This window comes from Lissotriton helveticus, chromosome 7, assembly GCF_964261635.1.
Source record: "Lissotriton helveticus chromosome 7, aLisHel1.1, whole genome shotgun sequence".
Classification (NCBI taxonomy): domain Eukaryota; kingdom Metazoa; phylum Chordata; class Amphibia; order Caudata; family Salamandridae; genus Lissotriton; species Lissotriton helveticus.
Window position 1 is genome coordinate 610,903,701 of NC_136068.1, and position 18,885 is coordinate 610,922,585.

The following is an 18,885-nucleotide window of genomic DNA, read 5'->3' on the forward strand; positions in this document are numbered from 1 at the left end:
AATTAATTAAATATGTAAAATAATTATAATAGTTAATTAATTATTAATTGGTAATTGATTAAAATATAATTGGTAATTAAAAATAATTGATTAATTGATAAATAAATAATTTTGAGTAAATTATTTTCTGTAGCGGGTTGTGGGTTTATAGGGGAATAGGGTGGGAAGTAATTTAATTATAATTAATTAATTATGTAAATTAATAATAATTGTTAATTAATTATTAATTGATAATTAAAATATAATTGGTAATTAATTATAAATATTTAATTGATAAATGATTAATATTTAGTAAATTATTTTCTGTAGTGGGTTGTGAGTTTATAGGGGGATAGGGTGGGAAGTCATTTAATAAAAATTAATTAATTATGTAAATTAATTAAAATTGTTAATTAATTAATAATTGTCCATTAAATAAAATTTAATTGGTAAATAAAAGTAATTGCTATTGGAAATTAAATTTAATTGGTAATAATATTTCTATTAATTATATTTATTTATGAAGTTTTTACTTTTTCTACTGTTGCACTCACTGGAGTGGGAATAGTAATTTTTACCCCTATGCTATCCATCGTTTTCCCTACTGTTGCACCCACTGGTGTGGGAATAGTAATTTTTACCATTACGCTATCCAACGCTTTCCCTACTGTTGCACCCACTGGAGTGGGAATAGAAATTTTTACCCCTACGCTATCCAATGCTTTCCCTACTGTTGCACTCTTTGGAGTGGGAATAGTAATTTTTACCCCTACGCTATCCAACGCTTTCCCTACTGTTGCACCCACTGGAGTGGGAATAGTAATTTTAACCCCTACACTATCCAACGCTTTCCCTACTGTTGCACCCACTGGAGTGGGAATAGTAATCTTTACCCCTACGCTATCCAGCGCTTTCGCTACTGTTGCACCCACTGGAGTGGGAATAGTAATTTTAACCCCTACGCTATCCAGCGCTTTCCCTACTGTTGCACCCACTGGAGTGGGAATGGTAATTTTTACCCCTACGCTATCCAGTGCTTTCCCTACTGTTGCACCCACTGGAGTTGGAATAGTAATTTTAACCCCTACGTTATCCAGCGCTTTCCCTACTGTTGCACATACTGGAGTGGGAATAGTAATTTTTACACCTACGCTATCCAGAGCTTTCCCTACTGTTGCACCCACTGGAGTAGGAATAGTAATTTTAACCCCTACGCTATCCAACGCTTTCCCTACTGTTGCACCCACTGGAGTGGGAATAGTAATTTTTACCCCTACGCTATCCAGCGCTTTCCCTACTGTTGCACCCACTGGAGTGGGAATAGTAATTTTTACCCCTATGCTATCCAACGCTTTCCCTACTGTTGCACCCACTGGAGTGGGAATAGTAACTGTTACCCCTACGCTATCCAACGCTTTCCCTACTGTTGCACTCTTTGGAGTTGGAATAGTAATTTTAACCCGTACGCTATCCAACGCTTTCCCTACGGTTGCACCCACTGGAGTGGGAATAGTAATTTTACCCCTACGCTATCCAGCGCTTTCCCTACTGTTGCACCCACTGGAGTGGGAATAGTAATCTTTACCCCTACGCTATCCAACGCTTTCCCTACTGTTGCACCCACTGGAGTGGGAATAGTAATTGTTACCCCTACGCTATCCAACGCTTTTCCTACTGTTGCACCCACTGGAGTGGGAATAGTAATTTTTACCCCTACGCTATCCAGCGCTTTCCCTACTGTTACACCCACTGGAGTGGGAATAGTAATTGTTACCCCTACGCTATCCAACGCTTTCCCTACTGTTGCACTCTTTGGAGTTGGAATAGTAATTTTCCCCCCTACGCTATCCAACGCTTTCCCTACTGTTGCACCCACTGGAGTGGGAATAGTAATTGTTACCCCTACGCTATCCAACGCTTTCCCTACTGTTGCACTCTTTGGAGTTGGAATAGTAATTTTTACCCCTACGCTATCCAACGCTTTCCCTACTGATGCACTCTTTGGAGTTGGAATAGTAATTTTTCCCCCTACGCTATCCAACGCTTTCCCTACTGTTGCACCCACTGGAGTGGGAATAGTAAATTTTACCCCTACGCTATCTAACGCTTTCGCTACTGTTGAACTCACTAGAGTTGTTACAATAAATTTTAACCATTTTGCTATGCTACGGTAAAAATATTATATATGTTTATTTAATAATATGTATTTATATATATATATATGTATTATTTTTGTTATATTTATTTTTTAATTTACATTAATTATTTATTAATATTACATTTATTTAATAATTTTAACTAAGTTTATATTTATTATTGTCAGTGATCCATTTAACGCACCTCTAGAACCAGTGGAGAAACACGAATCTGCCACATTTCCAAATTCATTGATGCAGTGCAACGCAATCTGTTGGTCTCATCATTATGAATGAGCCAGGCATCTTTGCTTTGGGATATTATTCCACATAAAGGGGTGTGCACCCAGACGTAAAGCTCTCATGCACAAGAGGAATGTGGTACAATTAGGCTCATGGTGACTTCCAACTCTTAAAGACACTGAAGTGGCTAAGCAGATTGTCCTATTTAGGCTTAATAATCATAGAGGAATGAATCAATAGTGATTCATTCCCCTATGATTATTAACTCTCTATCTCCTTCGTAATGATGTATTCCTGATGGGGCCCGTAACATAAGATATTGGCCTCATCAGAGTACAGATATCTGCAGGATCACTGTGGAACTGGTGAATTTCACTTTGAGATAAGAAGGGGACTTGAGCGTGGTGTTACTGATTCCCATGGTCATTCCTCATTTCTAAGAGGACCCTCAGGGTTCCCCTTATAATGCCCTGTAATGCCATCCCACAGAGTTACCAATACACCCAGTATTACAGGTCAAACTGCAGGGTACTCACAATGAGGCCCTTAGTGAAAACCCAAGGGGGGAGGAGAGAGAGAGAGAGAGAGGGGGAAGGAGAGGGAGAAGGAGGAAAAGGGAGTGGGAGAGGAAGAGGGAGAGGGGGAGAGGGAGAGAGAGGGAGAGGGAGGGAAAGGGAGAGGGAAACTGTCTCTAGGGAGCAGGCTCAATCACAGGGCAAAAATGTGTCTTGGTATTAGGTCAGGTCTGATGTCTCCTCCACAGCTTGCCTTCTGCTTTAGGGGCCACACAACCACCTCACCTGTCCTGTAGGCCAGGCCACCATACTACATCTTCCACCCTTTGAAAATGCACCTTTGAACCAGACCAGACTTCCCGAATAACAAACCTTCCCTAAATCCCACTGCATCCAGACCAGACATTTCCACTAAACCCACCTTCTCCTCTTGGTAACATCCACTCCTCAAAAGAACACACATGTGTTCATACTTCTTGAATTGCCTTTGTTGACACCACACTTCCTCCCTTAGATGACACCTCCACCTTAATTTCACACCATTTTTATCCAGACTCAATTGTCTAGGAAACATCATCTCTTCCAGACCACACATCCAGCTGTAGGCCACATCTTGTCAACTAGACTTCCTCAGGGCATAGGAGGTGCCTCTGGGTAACTTTGGTCTTGCAACGAGGGAGGGAAGATGTACTTTGATAGATAGAGAGAGGGGGGTCATATGATCACAGAGTGAAACCTATAATAATGTTTGCATCACACTTCAGACACCAGAGCTTTCCTCTTCCTAACAGATTATTACGAGCATTGTGGTCTTTCATTTTATCATTTGTTTCCAGAATGTAGCAAACACAAGCACATGACGTATATAGCATAGGTGTTTGTGCCAGTTCACAGATTATGCATTTGCCACAAACATCCAGTCATACACCAGAGAAAAAAAGAAATGCACATCGGCTTCTTGTAAAATGTATTTGTGCAAATAAGGAACAGATGTACCCCCATGCCTGTGCTTGTTCTGCAATCTGCACCCCAAACACATCTTTCTACTTTGGAACCCATCCAACGTCGCACCGGGCACGTAGTCTGATAGGTGCACTTCTGACTGCTCCTCACCGGGCCAGGCATACCCAACTCGCTTGCCTGCCTGGCTGTCCGATGTGTGTGCTGGTCACACCATGAGAAGTGGCCCTCACACATAACAGGGTTTGTCTGAAGGGATAAAATACATCTGATTTCAAGAGCACATCAAATCCATGTCAACATCTGGCCAAAATGTTTAAATGGCACTCATCAAGTCACCAGTCAGCAGACAGATGTTGGTACTGAAGAGTTGTGAATACCCTCTACTGATCCCCCAGGCTCCAGAGCATGAGGGTCCCAGACAAACCTGCATAGGGATGATTACTACTGAGCATAGAATCCTTCTCTCAACATGAGATCTCCTGTGATCGACAAAGGTGGTGCAGGTTGGATACTCAGGAGCAGTTACCTTATCTCTGATCTGTTGCCGGACCTTTTCCCGCTCGGCCTCCATCCGTGCATGCTTGGCCTTACGCTCCTCCTCCTGCTGGCGAAGGGCTTCCTGCCTTTCCTCCTCCTTCTTCTGAGCATCAGGGTCCTTCTCCTCCTCACCTCCCAGCATCTTCCCCATGTCCTTGGTGGCACCTTAGAAGAAGAAAGGCATGATCACAATGGAGAGAGACAATCTCTTCATGGGCAGCTAGGCACTGAACCTCACCCTTGGCAGGATAATGCAGGCACCAGAAGAACATTAACAAACAGAAAATATATTATGTTTGATGACATATTCATCTAGCACTGGGTATATTTGCACATACGATGATCTCACCAGAAGCCCAGAATTGGGAGAATATGTCCTGGAAGCAGAAGTCACAAATTCTCTACCAGAAATTATTGACTTCTGGGGTGGGTTGGCAAACGAAGATCAGCAAGAAAACCACATACAGGACAAATCTCCCCCACTGGATGATTCAGACATACTGTCATTCAGACTCTCATCTTTCAATGACAGATTCCAGCAAAAAATGTCGGCAAAATGGTTTGTGATTGAGAAACCATGTGCATCTGAGAACCGTCATGCACCCGAGAGTCAGGCACTGTGGTGGATTCATACGAGTCCTCATATGTCCATCTAGTTTTTAGAGATGCTAACACACAAATATTTTAAATCGGTTTTTGTTTGGGAGCATACAAGAAAAATTACTAACCTGTAACATTGGTTCTCAAGTGTGAGTATCTTCACTACAGTTGAATGCTTGATACTTGACCCCAGCAGGTCCCTGGTGAGCTGAGGTTATGTTTGGGGACCAAGAGCCCTTCCTAGGTGTTGCTTCAAAAGTCTCTAGCAGGCGCTTTGTGAATGATTTTAGAGGTGGAATGGCTGGGGGGGGGGGGGCGCTCGTCTATGCATTTGTAGCTCACAGAGACGGTTTTCAATACAAAGAGGTCTCTGACTTTTGACTGGGAGGCAGGAAAAGCATGACATGCCGAGGAGGGTCGTTTTCCAGAAAATCACATTTTAAATATTATGTTACAAAAATAACATAGACGGAATGGTACATAAACGTGGAGTTAAGAAAAGTAAATGTATACTTTTACCTTCCGGAATTGAGTTAGTTTATAGTTTGGCAACGATATTTTTGTAGGATATTTGCTTTTTTATAAGCAATGTTCTGACATGGAACCACTGGGGAGATCAGGCCTCTACAAGGGACACTAACCCCCAGATGCATCAACAACCCATTTTGCGATTCCTTAGTAGCGAAAAATACCGATTCGCTATTAAGGAATAGCTAAATGGAATGTATCAAGAAATCACTAAAAAAATTGCGATTTCTGAGGGGGCGTGGCCAAGATGGCGGTGTGAGCGGACGCTTCCTCCCGTAGCTCCCCCGGCCCGGCTCAGCTCGAGCCCCGGTTCCTGCGCTTCTCTCCCCCCGCGGCTGCTTTGCGGGCGAGGGGACTGTGCCGGAGTTCCTGGGGCACATTTTGATGCCGCTTTGACCCCTGTCGCCCCGGAGGAAATGCCCTGAAAGTTTGCTCGCAGATCGATCCTCGGAGAAGGGCTTGGGCCGGACCGCGGAGAGGAGCCTGGGGGCGGAGCGTGTTGCGGCACTGTCCGGGCGCCTCGGCTGGGCCGAGGGCTGAGTGCCGGTGCTCCCGAGGGATCGGACCCGAAGTGCTTTGCAGAGTGCGGGACCCTCCGGCCGGAGCCTACGTGATCGGAGTCGCCGCTGGGCAGCAGACCCTGGACCCTCGCTGGTGCTCTGACCCTTCGCAACTGGTGTCGGTGAGCGGAGCGACGTTGATCCCAGACCTGGAGGCGGGGGACGGAGGCGTTTAAGCGGCGGCCGATCTGGGCGCGCCCGCCGGTGCAACTCTGGGGCACCTGCTCTGTACTTTCCTGGCCCATTGCAGCCCGGCGGTCTGCGGCGGTCTTGTTGGCCTGGGCCGCCCTCCTGGGTCCCGCTCTTCCGCCATCTTGTCACTGGGGAGCTGGAACTGGCGACCCTCCCGGCGCCCTTGCTGAATGAGTGCCTCCTTTCGCCCTGGCTCCCGCTCCGACTTCCCTGAGAGTGACCTATTGAGGGACCCTGACTTTGGCCCTGCTTACCGCTCTGGTCGGTGAGGTGATCGTCTCGCCCTGGCCTGAGCCGCCATTTTGTCGTCTGTGACGCGTCACCCTTGTCCCCGGCGGGGCCTTCACATCTGGTGCCCACGAGCGACTGGACGCATCTGCAGCGGCCAGCCCTGAGCTTTGCCCACTGCGGAGGCCAGGATGACTGGGAGAGGTGGCGCGAAAAGGGGGGACCGCACCCTGCCAGACATGCTCAGCAGGGCCCAGCAGCAGAGGGACAGGACGCAACCATCCCCGGGGCCCTCTCGGCCCTCGGCAGACGCCACTGGAGGCGAGCCACCGGTCACGAGGTCCTTCATGGAGGACTTATTCAGCTCCCTCAGGGAGGACTTCCAGACGCTCAAGAGCGAGGTAGCCAGCGAGGTCCGAGAGGTGCGCAGAGAGGTCGAGGGCCTTGGCGAACGTGTTGACACGGTGGAAACGGCAGCCCAGCGCCGCGATGAGGAGATAGTCCATCTCCAGCAGGACGTTCTCCGCCTACGGGAGCAATGCGTCGAGCTCCAGGCCCACTCTGAGGACCTTGAGAACAGGTCCAGGCGGAACAATATCCGGGTGCGGGGTGTTTCATCCACAGATGAGGGATCGGACCTGGTGGCCTATTTGCAGGACCTGTTCCGGGAGATTTTGGGAGAGGACGCGGACTTTCCGATTCGCATAGACAGAGCGCACAGAGTGGGCCGCCAGCGCCAGTCATCGGCACCCCCCCCTGATATTCTGGCGTTCCTGCCGGACTTCCCTTTGAAGGAGCGCATTATGACAGAAGCCCGCAGGAAGCAGCCTTTAACCTTCAGAGAGCGGCCTGTGGCGCTCTACCAGGACTTGTCCGCCATCACGCTGCAGAAGCGTCGGTCCTTCCGGATCGCTACGGACTTTCTGCGGGAACATGAGACGCCCTACTCTTGGGGTCACCCCTTCCGTCTAATCTTCCGATGGAATGGAGTGTTACATCAGCTGCGCTCCCTCCAAGACATCTGCGGGGTGTTGGGACTCACGGCCACGGAGGAGGACGGAACGACGCCCGCATGGAGACGTCCCGAGAGACGGGGCCGGCGAAGATCGAGGAGACGACATTCGCCGGCGACTGCGAGTCGCCCTGATTCCCCTACCGTCAGAGCGGAAATGGCGGAGGCCCTGAGGGCGGCGGCCGGGACCTTGCCTGAATCCGGCGGCGTGGCCATGACGGCCTAACTTCACTCCGGGGGGAGAGATTCTTAGCCTCTACGATGCTGGGTTGGGACTGGGGGGTTGGGGGGGGATAGTTGGAGGTGAGTGGCTGAACGTCCACTTGATTGATTTCTGCAGACTTGCCCGTTCGGGCTGGACTGAGACAATGGGGTGTTTTTCTTTGTTTATGGGTTTGGCTAGTTGCCGTGGGTTGGTTCAGGGAGGGTTTAGGAGTTGGTTTGTTGTTGGTGGGGTCCCGTCCGATACTGCCCATGCACGCGCGAGGCCGGTTCTGGCCTTCCCTGCACCCCTGCCCCGCGCGCCCCCTCCACTGATCCCTCACTTGCTGCATAGCGCTTCGATCCCCTGGGAGCGATGCCGTCCTTGAAGGTGGTGACCCTTAATGTTAAGGGTCTGAACAACCCTGTGAAGCGTAGGGCGATCCTTTCCCTGCTGGAGGGGACGCAGGCGGACATTTGCCTTTTGCAGGAAACCCATTTCCTTTCCGATGATTGTCATAGGTTGCGCTCTGCCAAGTTCCCCACCCAATTCTTCTCTTCGGCGGCGACCAAGACTGCGGGGGTAGCCATTCTTTTAGCCAGCTCCTTCAGGGGCGAGGTGTTGTATAAATATGCCGAGCAGAAGGGGAGGCTCCTAGTGTATCGCATGCGGCTTGGAGGTATCGCCTTTACGGTTGGCTCCGTTTACAGCCCGAATGACCACCAGGATCGTTTCCTGGCGTCAGTGTTGGTGGACGTCACTGCCTCGCCCGATCGCCATGTTGTCCTGGGGGGAGACCTAAATATGGTCTTCGACTCAGCTTTGGATAGGTCTGCCCAACGCTTCCCGCAGACGGGGGAGCTTTCTCGAGCGGTGCGAGACCAGATTGCTGAGATGGATCTGCATGACCTCTGGCGCACGATGCACCCCACCGATAGGGACTATTCATACTTCTCCCATGCGCACCGCACTTATTCGCGGTTGGACTACCTCTTGGTGAGCGGACCGCTTCGCTCGGCCGCCACGGCGGCAGACATCGGGGTCTTGTCCCTGTCCGATCATGCACCGGTTTCCGGAGTCTTTGCTTGGCCGGCAGCCCCCCCCTCTAGAGGGATGTGGCGGCTTCGGGATACGCTTCTACATAGGAAGTCGGTGGTGACGCGAGTGGGGGAGGTTATTCAGGAGTACCTGGTCCACAATAGCAACCCCGACACGTCTCTAGCGACGCAGTGGGCGGCCTTGAAGGCGGTCCTCAGGGGGGAATTTATTTCCATTTCCTCGGCGGAGAACAGAGAGCGGCAATGTAAGAGAGACGAACTGACGGCGCAAGTCAGGGAACTTGAGCAGGTTCACCGCCGCACGGGGGCTCCTCGGGTCTGGAGGCAGCTGAAAGCGGCGAGGAAACTCCTCTCTGCGCTAGATCTAGATCGGGCGGAATACGCAGCGTTGCGTCTGAAGCATGCCTTTTATACGGGTGGAGACAGATGCGGTAAGCTCCTGGCCCATCGGCTCAGGGCTGCGCGGCAACGCAATGTGGTGAAGGAGTTGGTGGGCGCGGATGGGGTCCCGGTTTCCGGTGACGCGGATGTGGCGGATTCTTTCCGTAGCTTTTACGAGGCGCTATACGCCGCGGAACCCTCCCCGCCGGGAGAAGCTGAGGCCTATCTGGAGTCTGTGACCCTCCCGTCTCTGGAGCCCGCCCAGGCGGACCATCTGGAGAGGGACATCCATGTGGTGGAAGTCGTCTCCGCTATCGCACGGCTGAAGCACGGTAAGGCCCCGGGCCCGGATGGCTACACGGCCTTGTTCTACAAGACCTTCTGCTCCACTCTGGCGCCTCTACTGGCTCGCCTGTTCAACTCCTTCTCTGAGCCGGGGGCCATTCCGCCGGACCTTCTTTCCGCGACGGTGTCGGTTATTCCGAAGCCCGGGAAGGATCGGACCCAGTGCGGTTCATATCGGCCTATTTCGCTTCTGAATGTGGACCTTAAGCTCTACATGGGGATCCTGGCGGCCAGACTTGGCCTGCACCTACCGGGCCTGGTGGAGGCGGACCAGGCTGGTTTTGTGCCCGGTAGGCAGACAGTCGACAACACCAAGAGGGTGACGCACGTGTTAGAAAAGGCCTCACGTGTCCCGGGGGAACGGATGTTGCTGTCGGTCGATGCGGAGAAGGCCTTTGATAGGGTTCATTGGCCGTACCTTGAGCTGGTTCTCGGGAAACTGGGGATCGGCGAAAAGTTCCGCTCCATGGTCTTCAATTGTTATAGGCGACCGTCAGCGTCGGTGCGGGTCAACGGACACAGCTCTAGTAGTTTTGCCATTGAGCGTGGTACGAGACAGGGATGCCCCCTCTCACCGCTTTTGTTCGCCCTCTATATGGAGCCGTTCGCCCAGAGGATTCGCGACAATCCGGACGCTATTGGGGTTGAGATGGGTCAGTATACCCATACTGTTAGCCTATATGCGGATGATGTCCTGCTGACCCTGGATGACCCCAGGCGGTCACTCCCTGCCTGCGTTCGCGAACTGAACGCCTTTGCGCGCGTGGCCGGCTTTAAAATGAACATGTCTAAATCGGCTGCCCTGGATGTGTCGCTCTCCGCGGACACCAGGCGAGACCTCCAGCGTCTTTTCCCTATGCAGTGGTCCTCTTCCACGGTGCCGTACCTGGGGGTCCTGCTTGCACCTTCGCTGCCCGAGATGGTCAAGGCCAACTATTCTTCCCTTGGCAAGAAGATTAAAGAGGAACTCGGCCGATGGGGCAAGGGCCTGCTCTCGTGGCTGGGCCGTATCGCAGCGGTGAAGATGACGGTACTGCCCCAGATCTTGTATCTTTTTCGCGCTCTACCTCTCCAGCCCCCTGTGGGTTGGATACAGCAAGCGCAAGCTGACATCTCCCGTTTCGTGTGGCAGGGCCGCAAGCCTCGGATGAAGAGGGTTCTCTCCACGCTTGCACCGGAGGCGGGGGGTCTCGGTGTTCCGGACCTCCGGAAGTATTTTCAAGCGGCGCAACTCCGGTATTTGGTGGAATGGAGCAGGTGGGAATCGGACAAGCACTGGCTCTTTCAAGATCAGGCGGTTGCAGGTCGCACCCTTCAAGAGGTTCCATTCCTGCGGCGCGCACACCGCCCGGCTAATCTCTACGCCTCCTTTGTCACCCGGGTTCCGCTACGAGTGTGGGATGCGGTTTGTGAACTCCGCGAGCTAACTACTTTCCCATCACCGTTCACGCCCATAGTTGGTAACCCAGACTTTACTCCGGGCCTGGACCCGGGCGCTTTTTCTCACTGGGTGAGTGCGTGTTGCAGGGCGCTCTTTCAGATTTACGGGCCGGAGGGCGTGCTCCCTTTCCAACAACTCCGACAGGACTTTGGTCTGACGGAGGTGGACAGACTGCGTTATATGCAGGTCCGTCACTGGGCTCTCCAACCCCAAGTGCGCGACGTCGCAGCCCGTCAAATCACACCTTACGAGCGGTGGCTGGTGACCCGGACCTCGGATGCCAAGCTTATTACTGATCTGTATAAATTTCTCCAACCCCCGCCGTTTCATTACCACAACCCGGGGAGAGAGCGCTGGCACAGAGAGTTGGGCAGAACCCTGAGCCACAAGGAGTGGGACGGGATCGCGTATCGGGCGAGGCACTCTGCGTACCACACTGGGCTGACGGAGACTTTTACCAAGGTGTCCACCTACTGGTATTACACCCCGGAGAGGCTCTACGAGATGCACAAACTCACCGACAAGGGTTGCTGGCGAGGCTGCGGACAGGAGGGTACTCTATCGCACATTCTCTGGGGGTGCCCGATACTATCTGCTTATTGGAAGGAGGTCTTAGATGAGGTGGACAGGCACTTCGAGGTTGAACTCCCGCGCTTCCCGGCGTATGTCCTGCTAGGCCTTCCCAACGACTTGATGTACCCGCTGAAGTCCCGCAGGGGTAGGCAGATTGCTATTGCGCTAGGCTCAGCGGTTCAAAATATCCTTGTGCACTGGCGCACCCCCACTGCCCCCTCTATCACTGGCTGGTTACACAGACTCTGGCAGGTACTGGGTATGGAGAAGATGTCGCTCACAGTGGCTGGTAATGTTGACCAGTTCGAGGAGCTCTGGCACCCTTTCTTGGCACTGTTGTCCACGGAATTTCGCGAGATCACATGTCCGAGGTACCTGCGCCTTCTTAGGCTGACGCCGCCGGCGGCTCCAGCGGATTAAGAGGGATGGGATCGGGGGGACTGGGGGCTGGGGGTGGGTGGCTGGGGACCATGTTTCTATAACGGGCTATTGGACGGGAATGTTGGGGTATTGTTTTTTTCCTTTTCTTTTTCTGGGGATGGGGGGCTTGGAGGGACTGTGTTGTTTACGCTGTGTTGCGGGTCGCTACTCATGCTTAGCTTTGATTGGGAGGTTGGGGACTATTGGAGGGTTATTCGCACGGCCTTCTTGCCTTACAGCATTTGCCTTTTTCCCCCTCCGGGACTGCCGACCTCCCCACTTTCCACCAGAATTGCTGCACCATGCCTCCTTTTGTACTGTATGTAAACTTGACCTCCTAATTCCCTTCCCCGTGTTTTTATGTTTTAATAAAATGCTTTAAACCTAAAAAATTGCGATTTCTTAGAATTCCTTAATTGCGACTCGCAAATTGCGAGTCGCAATTAAGGAATACCTACCCATTCATTCCAATGGGCCTAGAGGCCCATAGGAATGAATGGGAAGACAATCTCAATTTGCGAATCGCAATTAGCGAATCGCCAATTGAGATTGCGATTTCAAGGGTGCAGGGATGTCCATAGGACACCCTGTTGCACCCCTGAAATTGATCTGTGCCCATATGTGTGCGCAACATGAAACTTTGAAAAATGCACAAAGTTTTTGCAAATTACCATGAAGTTGTACTTCATGGTAATTTGCTTGCCCTATTAGCGTATTCGCTATTTTTAAAACTGTCATGCATTGCATTCGCAAATAATCGCAATTTAGCGAATTCTCAATTTACGATTTTTGCATTTGGGATGATGCATCCCAAATGCAAAAATACCGATCGCAAAGGGGCAGATTCTGAGAATCTGCCCCTTTGCGAGCGGATTATTGTTTGATGCATCTGGGCCAAAGTGCCTTAACTGCTGCATTTTGTGGTTTTTAAACTGTGTCCATAAGGTTACTAGGAATCCCCCAGAACGTGCGAGACAATAAAGCAGCCGAGCATTAACCACAGCACCAACCCCCAATGTATAGCCCTTTTGACATACGATGTGCCACAAACCTCCCTTTGGCAGCCACAGATACATCAAGGCCGTTAGAACAGCAGTGTGTTATGCCCTGCTTTTAAAGGCCTGTCACTGGAGCAGCTCTCACACAAGCCAAGAACCTGTAATGGCTGCATTTAAAGGCGCCCTCTCAATGTCACCTTCCATAAATCCACAATTGACTCTTTCTGATGCACTCTGAGGTGATTTAATCCCATTACTTATATTTGACCCGTGGAATGCCTGGGAGGTACGGGCTGCACACTTTGAATTTCCCACCTAATCCCTGCACCCCCTGGGCCTAGCATCCGTGCTTCGGATTAATTATCCAATACAGCTCTGGGGCGGCCGCTGTCGAGAGTGAAGAAGGACAAGGGAAAGCACCTATCGTGCCATAGGCGAGCAGCAGAAACCAGGGCTGAACGGAAAATACTGCATTTATATAGCGATTGCTACCCTTGACGAGGCAACAAAATACCAAAGAAGCATGGAGAGGCAGCGTTTGATTGGCAACGCGGGCACTCGGGCAATGCCCGAGGGGACGGTATCCGAATTCCAGCTGTGGGCAGCCTGGGGGCCGATTTGGGCAGTTTCTGCGTTGTTCAATGCCGCCACCAGCTCAGTGGGTGCCTTAGTGGCCTTTCTGAAGGCAGATGGGTGTCCACTACCTCCCTTTTATCAATGTGCAGAGGTGTCACTCCCTTTCTGTCACTGGGCCGGTCCATTAATATATGCATATTGAGCGGAGGCAGGGGCCTGAGCAAAAGTGGCCTCACTTGTTTTCAGGTGTGTTTCACCAGTGTAAACTAATCTGTGCTTTTTTTTAACACCCCCCACCCCCACCCTTTTTATAAACTTTCACCGAAGCAGTGTTTTGCAGAAAGGCAATATGCAAATGTGGAACACTTTTTTTTAGCGTACCCGGGCCGATTTGTAACCCCAATCCAACCCTGCAGAGAGGAGAAGGAGAGATTGATAAGAAGAGAGAGCGCAAGAGAAAAAACTGTAAACAGATAACCAATCAATGAATTAAAGTAAAAAACAAAAAAACAGAATAGAGCAATAAATGAAAGAGGCAGCGAAGCAGCCAACATAGCGCGAGGCTAATAGGATAAGGAAAGAAATGGTAACCATGGAGAGGGCAGGAAGCGAGAACTAAGAGAAACTGTTAGACTGATAGACGGAGAGAACCGAGAACCAGAGGGTATAGAAAACTGTGAGGAGGGAACCAATGCCTTACACGCGGCAGTGGCATTAATAGCTAAAGACATCTGAGGTAAGTGCCAGGTGAGAGTCTGGCACGTGTCAGGTGCTCCGGGATGGTGTTTTGCGCGTGCCAGGCTCCCACGGGTATGGTATTTGGCAGGTCCCTGCGGCACCTGGCTGGTGCTTGCCCTGTGCCAGATGCACAGTGGGGCACCACTGTACTTTGGCATAATCCAGGTGCACAGAGGCGTTTGTCTTCTGAGCGCCAGGCCTGCAGTCCAGTGAGTGCAGGTGGCGGCTGAGTCACTGCAGACCTGGTGGTGGCAGAGAGTGTGCACAGTTTGCCCAGATCTACTCTTCACAGGAGCTCTTTCCGTCTCCACTGACCCAGCCACCAGCCATCTGCCTGCGGGCACACAGTGCCCACCCGCAGGAACATCACGCAGCTCCCCTGCCTGCACCCTGGTGCTCAGAAAAGCTGACAAAGAACACTCCGACCTCTCAAGCCTCTTCTTCATGCCTTCCCCTGTGGCCTGCATACCCCGGGCAGCCCTACTTTCAGCATCCTGGGGCCACAAAGAATGGACCAGACCAATGTGGATGTTGATGGCAGCCCTCTAAAGGGGGGAAATCCTATGGAAGCCCCTGACATTCCCTTGCAGGTGGGTGCAGTCACTCACCGACCAGCCAGCAAAGGGATCTCTAATCCCTCCTCAAAGTTCAGGCGTGTTGCCGCCTGCACAGTGAAACATGGCGCGGCTCTGAAGCACTGAAGCATTTCACTTGAATGCGCTGCCCACAGGGCACACGTGTGCGGATGCCCTGAGGGCTGCGCATTCACCATAATAGAGTGCACTCTCCCTGTTTGCGAACTGTGCACTTATTTAAAGAGGTGCACCGAGGCACAAACAGGAAATGTTCGACCGATCTGCAATAGGGTCCGTGATCGCTATTTATGAGGTGTACAGCCCCACGTCTTGGTACCCCGCCCAATTTCTGTTAAATAGGAAGGGAATGAAACAAGGAATACGAGGCCTTCCCACTTCCATAGTCAAATCATGGGCCGCCCCATGAAGCCCACTCTTGGCCTGCAAGGCCAAAACCTCTCCAATGAGCTCTAAATTGTTGGAAGAGAATCGTCTTTCTAAAACTCCTCCTCCAAGTGGTATAAACAATGTTCATCTTCATAAACGAAAAAGTGGGAAAAGATGGTGTATCTTGTGTATACTTTGGGGAATGTGAATGACTACGGTCGAGATGCCAATTACATATACCGCGTGTTACTATGTTGATAATCCAATAAAAATATATATTTTTTTTAAATGGAAAAAAAAATAAAAAATAAACGAAAAAGAAGTAAAGCTGAAAGCTGAGACGTCTCTATGTATGTTGGCACCCTCGGCCAGAAACATTTTTGATTCCTGTTATTTTGATTTACAGGAAGGAAGAAGCTTTGTGGTGGGTACAGCCAAACTCTGGAATGAACTACCCCCTCCCCTCAGCACCATGCCTAGCCAACTGGCATTCATGAAGGCACTCAAAACCTGGCTTTTTGCATAAATCAGCTGTTAATCCTATCCTGCTGTTAGGAGCTAGCGCCTTGACACCTCAGGGTATTCGTGCGCTTAAGAAATGTATTAACATTACATAAAATAGCATAACATTTTACCCATGTGCAAAATATACCATGCCCCTCCTTTCCTAATGGATAGATAAAGTGGTAATATTGATTTAATGTATGAGCTTATTTATGCTGTCGATAAAAATGGAAAGAAAAAAAAATTAATCTGAATCAATAAACCAACAAGTGAATTTGTATCAGTGAGGCAAAGGCTAAATCAGTCTACAATGTGCACTATAGAAGTAATCAATAATATTATTGCATGTGGTGAAGTATTATAGTCCACTGAAACATATTTATACAGGGTTTTTGCTTGCAATGCACATTCTTCGAACGGAACCGTTTCTGCTCCCAATTTTGACATTTAGAGCATATGAGACACAGAAGAAAGGTGATTTACCAGGGTCGAATAAAGAAATGTGAGGTTTCAGCCCATGTTTCTAATTTCACAGTACGCATTTTAAACTCTGAACTGTATGCCCACCAGCGTTTACCTTTTCACATATGTACCATCTTTATACTTTCTTGTCTTTTTGGAACATAAATGGTTTTGGAAAAGAAATACTTTTTTAGATGTTTTTCTAGGAAATATTATGTGGAAAAGTCACTAATAAATATAAATAACATTGCCGAAAATAAGTTATTTAAATTGTATTTTTATCTTAATATTCGCGTTTCTTTTTGTAAACAGCGCAGGGAGAATATGAATGTTTTGACTGTATGGCAATAAATTAACTTGCGAAATAACGAAAACGCCTGATCAACCACCTAAACACCTTGTTAGGCTGTGGACAACCAGGCCAGGGGCATGAGGTCAGGTCTACAATGGAAATAAAAACAAGCATTTGCAATGCAATAGGTCTCATAATTTGTGAGAGTTTAAGCTTTATGCATTGTAAATGATAATGACTTTTATTTATCTGTTTTGCCAATTAACACATAAATAAAGGGCGTTGTCATTTACAGTGCCAATAGCTCAAACTCTTGTATATGCAAGACCTATAAGTGGCCACCATTGTCAAGGATGCTCCGAAAATGAAATCGTGCATGGCGCACTGAATGTTGCAGGAAAGCATGCCGTGCCTGCAGTAGGAGAAACTCATTAAAGAAAATAGTGCTTACAGACTAAAAAATATGTACCGTGTAACAGCCGAAGTAAAACGCCAGTCCTCATGTGAGGTTACAAATGAAGACAAAGCGGTGCTAAGGAGGGACTAACAAGCCTAGGAATGAATCAGAAGCCAGCATTTACGAAGGGCAATGACACAAGCCAATGACAAATATGGGCGGAGAGTGGGCAGGGCTTCTATTCCATACTCCAATACAGCGTGGCACGCAGAGCAGCGCATGCGCTGCCCAGGCTCGACCTAAAAAGGCTCACAGAAAAGTCAGAAGCTCAACACCTCCAGTGCCGTCTCTTTCTGTTTCGGCTCTTTCGAATTTATTAGGATCCACAGCACTCAGTCAAAATCACGGCAGGAGTACAAATAAGAGACCCGTTCCTTCAGGACTTCACATTTGGGCACTGATGCGCCCTGGAAAGAGACTCCGGAGGCGACTGTGCTGCCTTTGCCTAGGAACAACCGTAGCTGAAGGTAAAGATGAATTGGAGACAGCATAATCTTGACGTCATAATCTTGACGTCAATATATATCACTTACTTTGTTTTTAGCAGTAGTTCCTGCACCGAGGCCAGAGGCCTCCAACCAGTCCTCCAACGAGTGGGTCACTTACTTTGTTTTTAGCAGTAGTTCCTGCACCGAGGCCAGAGGCACAGCGGCATCTTTTTAACTCGACATCAGCGCCCAAAGCTCAAAGCCCAAAACTCGCCGCACCCGCTCCGCGGGTGCCGCTTCGACGGGAGCGGCGGACACCAGCACAGCGGGGCTTCCTTGTGGCGGTAAGGCGGCAGTGGGCGCGAGGCGTCAGCGGGGCTGCGAGTGTGCGGGGACTTCATTTCCCAGAAGTCCCTGCAAGACCAAGGAAGAGCTTCCGGTCCGCTCTCCCTGCTGGCCCGCCCCCCGCCCCCTCCACGAGGCTTTTAAGAGGCAACCAGTCCTCCAACGAGTGGGTCACTTACTTTGTTTTTAGCAGTAGTTCCTGCACCGAGGCCAGAGGCACAGCGGCATCTTTTTAACTCGACATCAGCGCCCAAAGCTCAAAGCCCACATCTCACCGCACCCGCTCCGCGGGTGCCGCTTCGACGGGAGCGGCGGACACCAGCACAGCGGGGCTTCCTTGTGGCGGTAAGGCGGCAGTGGGCGCGAGGCGTCAGCGGGGCTGCGAGTGTGCGGGGACTTCATTTCCCAGAAGTCCCTGCAAGACCAAGGAAGAGCTTCCGGTCCGCTCTCCCTGCTGGCCCGCCCCCCGCCCCCTCCACGAGGCTTTTAAGAGGCAACCAGTCCTCCAACGAGTGGGTCACTTACTTTGTTTTTAGCAGTAGTTCCTGCACCGAGGCCAGAGGCACAGCGGCATCTTTTTAACTCGACATCAGCGCCCAAAGCTCAAAGCCCACATCTCGCCGCACCCGCTCCGCGGGTGCCGCTTCGACGGGAGCGGTGGACACCAGCACAGCGGGGCTTCCTTGTGGCGGTAAGGCGGCAGTGGGCGCGAGGCGTCAGCGGGGCTGCGAGTGTGCGGGGACTTCATTTCCCAGAAGTCCCTGCAAGACCAAGGAAGAGCTTCCGGTCCGCTCTCCCTGCTGGCCCGCCCCCCGCCCCCTCCACGAGGCTTTTAAGAGGCAACCAGTCCTCCAACGAGTGGGTCACTTACTTTGTTTTTAGCAGTAGTTCCTGCACCGAGGCCAGAGGCACAGCGGCATCTTTTTAACTCGACATCAGCGCCCAAAGCTCAAAGCCCACATCTCACCGCACCCGCTCCGCGGGTGCCGCTTCGACGGGAGCGGCGGACACCAGCACAGCGGGGCTTCCTTGTGGCGGTAAGGCGGCAGTGGGCGCGAGGCGTCAGCGGGGCTGCGAGTGTGCGGGGACTTCATTTCCCAGAAGTCCCTGCAAGACCAAGGAAGAGCTTCCGGTCCGCTCTCCCTGCTGGCCCGCCCCCCGCCCCCTCCACGAGGCTTTTAAGAGGCAACCAGTCCTCCAACGAGTGGGTC

General features: G+C 50.8%; 1 protein-coding gene across 1 annotated transcript in view; it reads right to left on the bottom strand.

The window, feature by feature from the left end:
* CPLX2 (complexin 2) overlaps window positions 1-18,885 on the bottom strand; it is a 212,181-nt gene that overhangs the window by 75,425 nt on the left and 117,871 nt on the right. Inside the window, exon 4 of the mRNA XM_078652827.1 lies at window positions 4,362-4,537. Coding sequence (XP_078508953.1) covers window positions 4,362-4,537 — 176 coding nt within the window. The remainder of the gene's footprint in view (window positions 1-4,361; window positions 4,538-18,885) is intronic.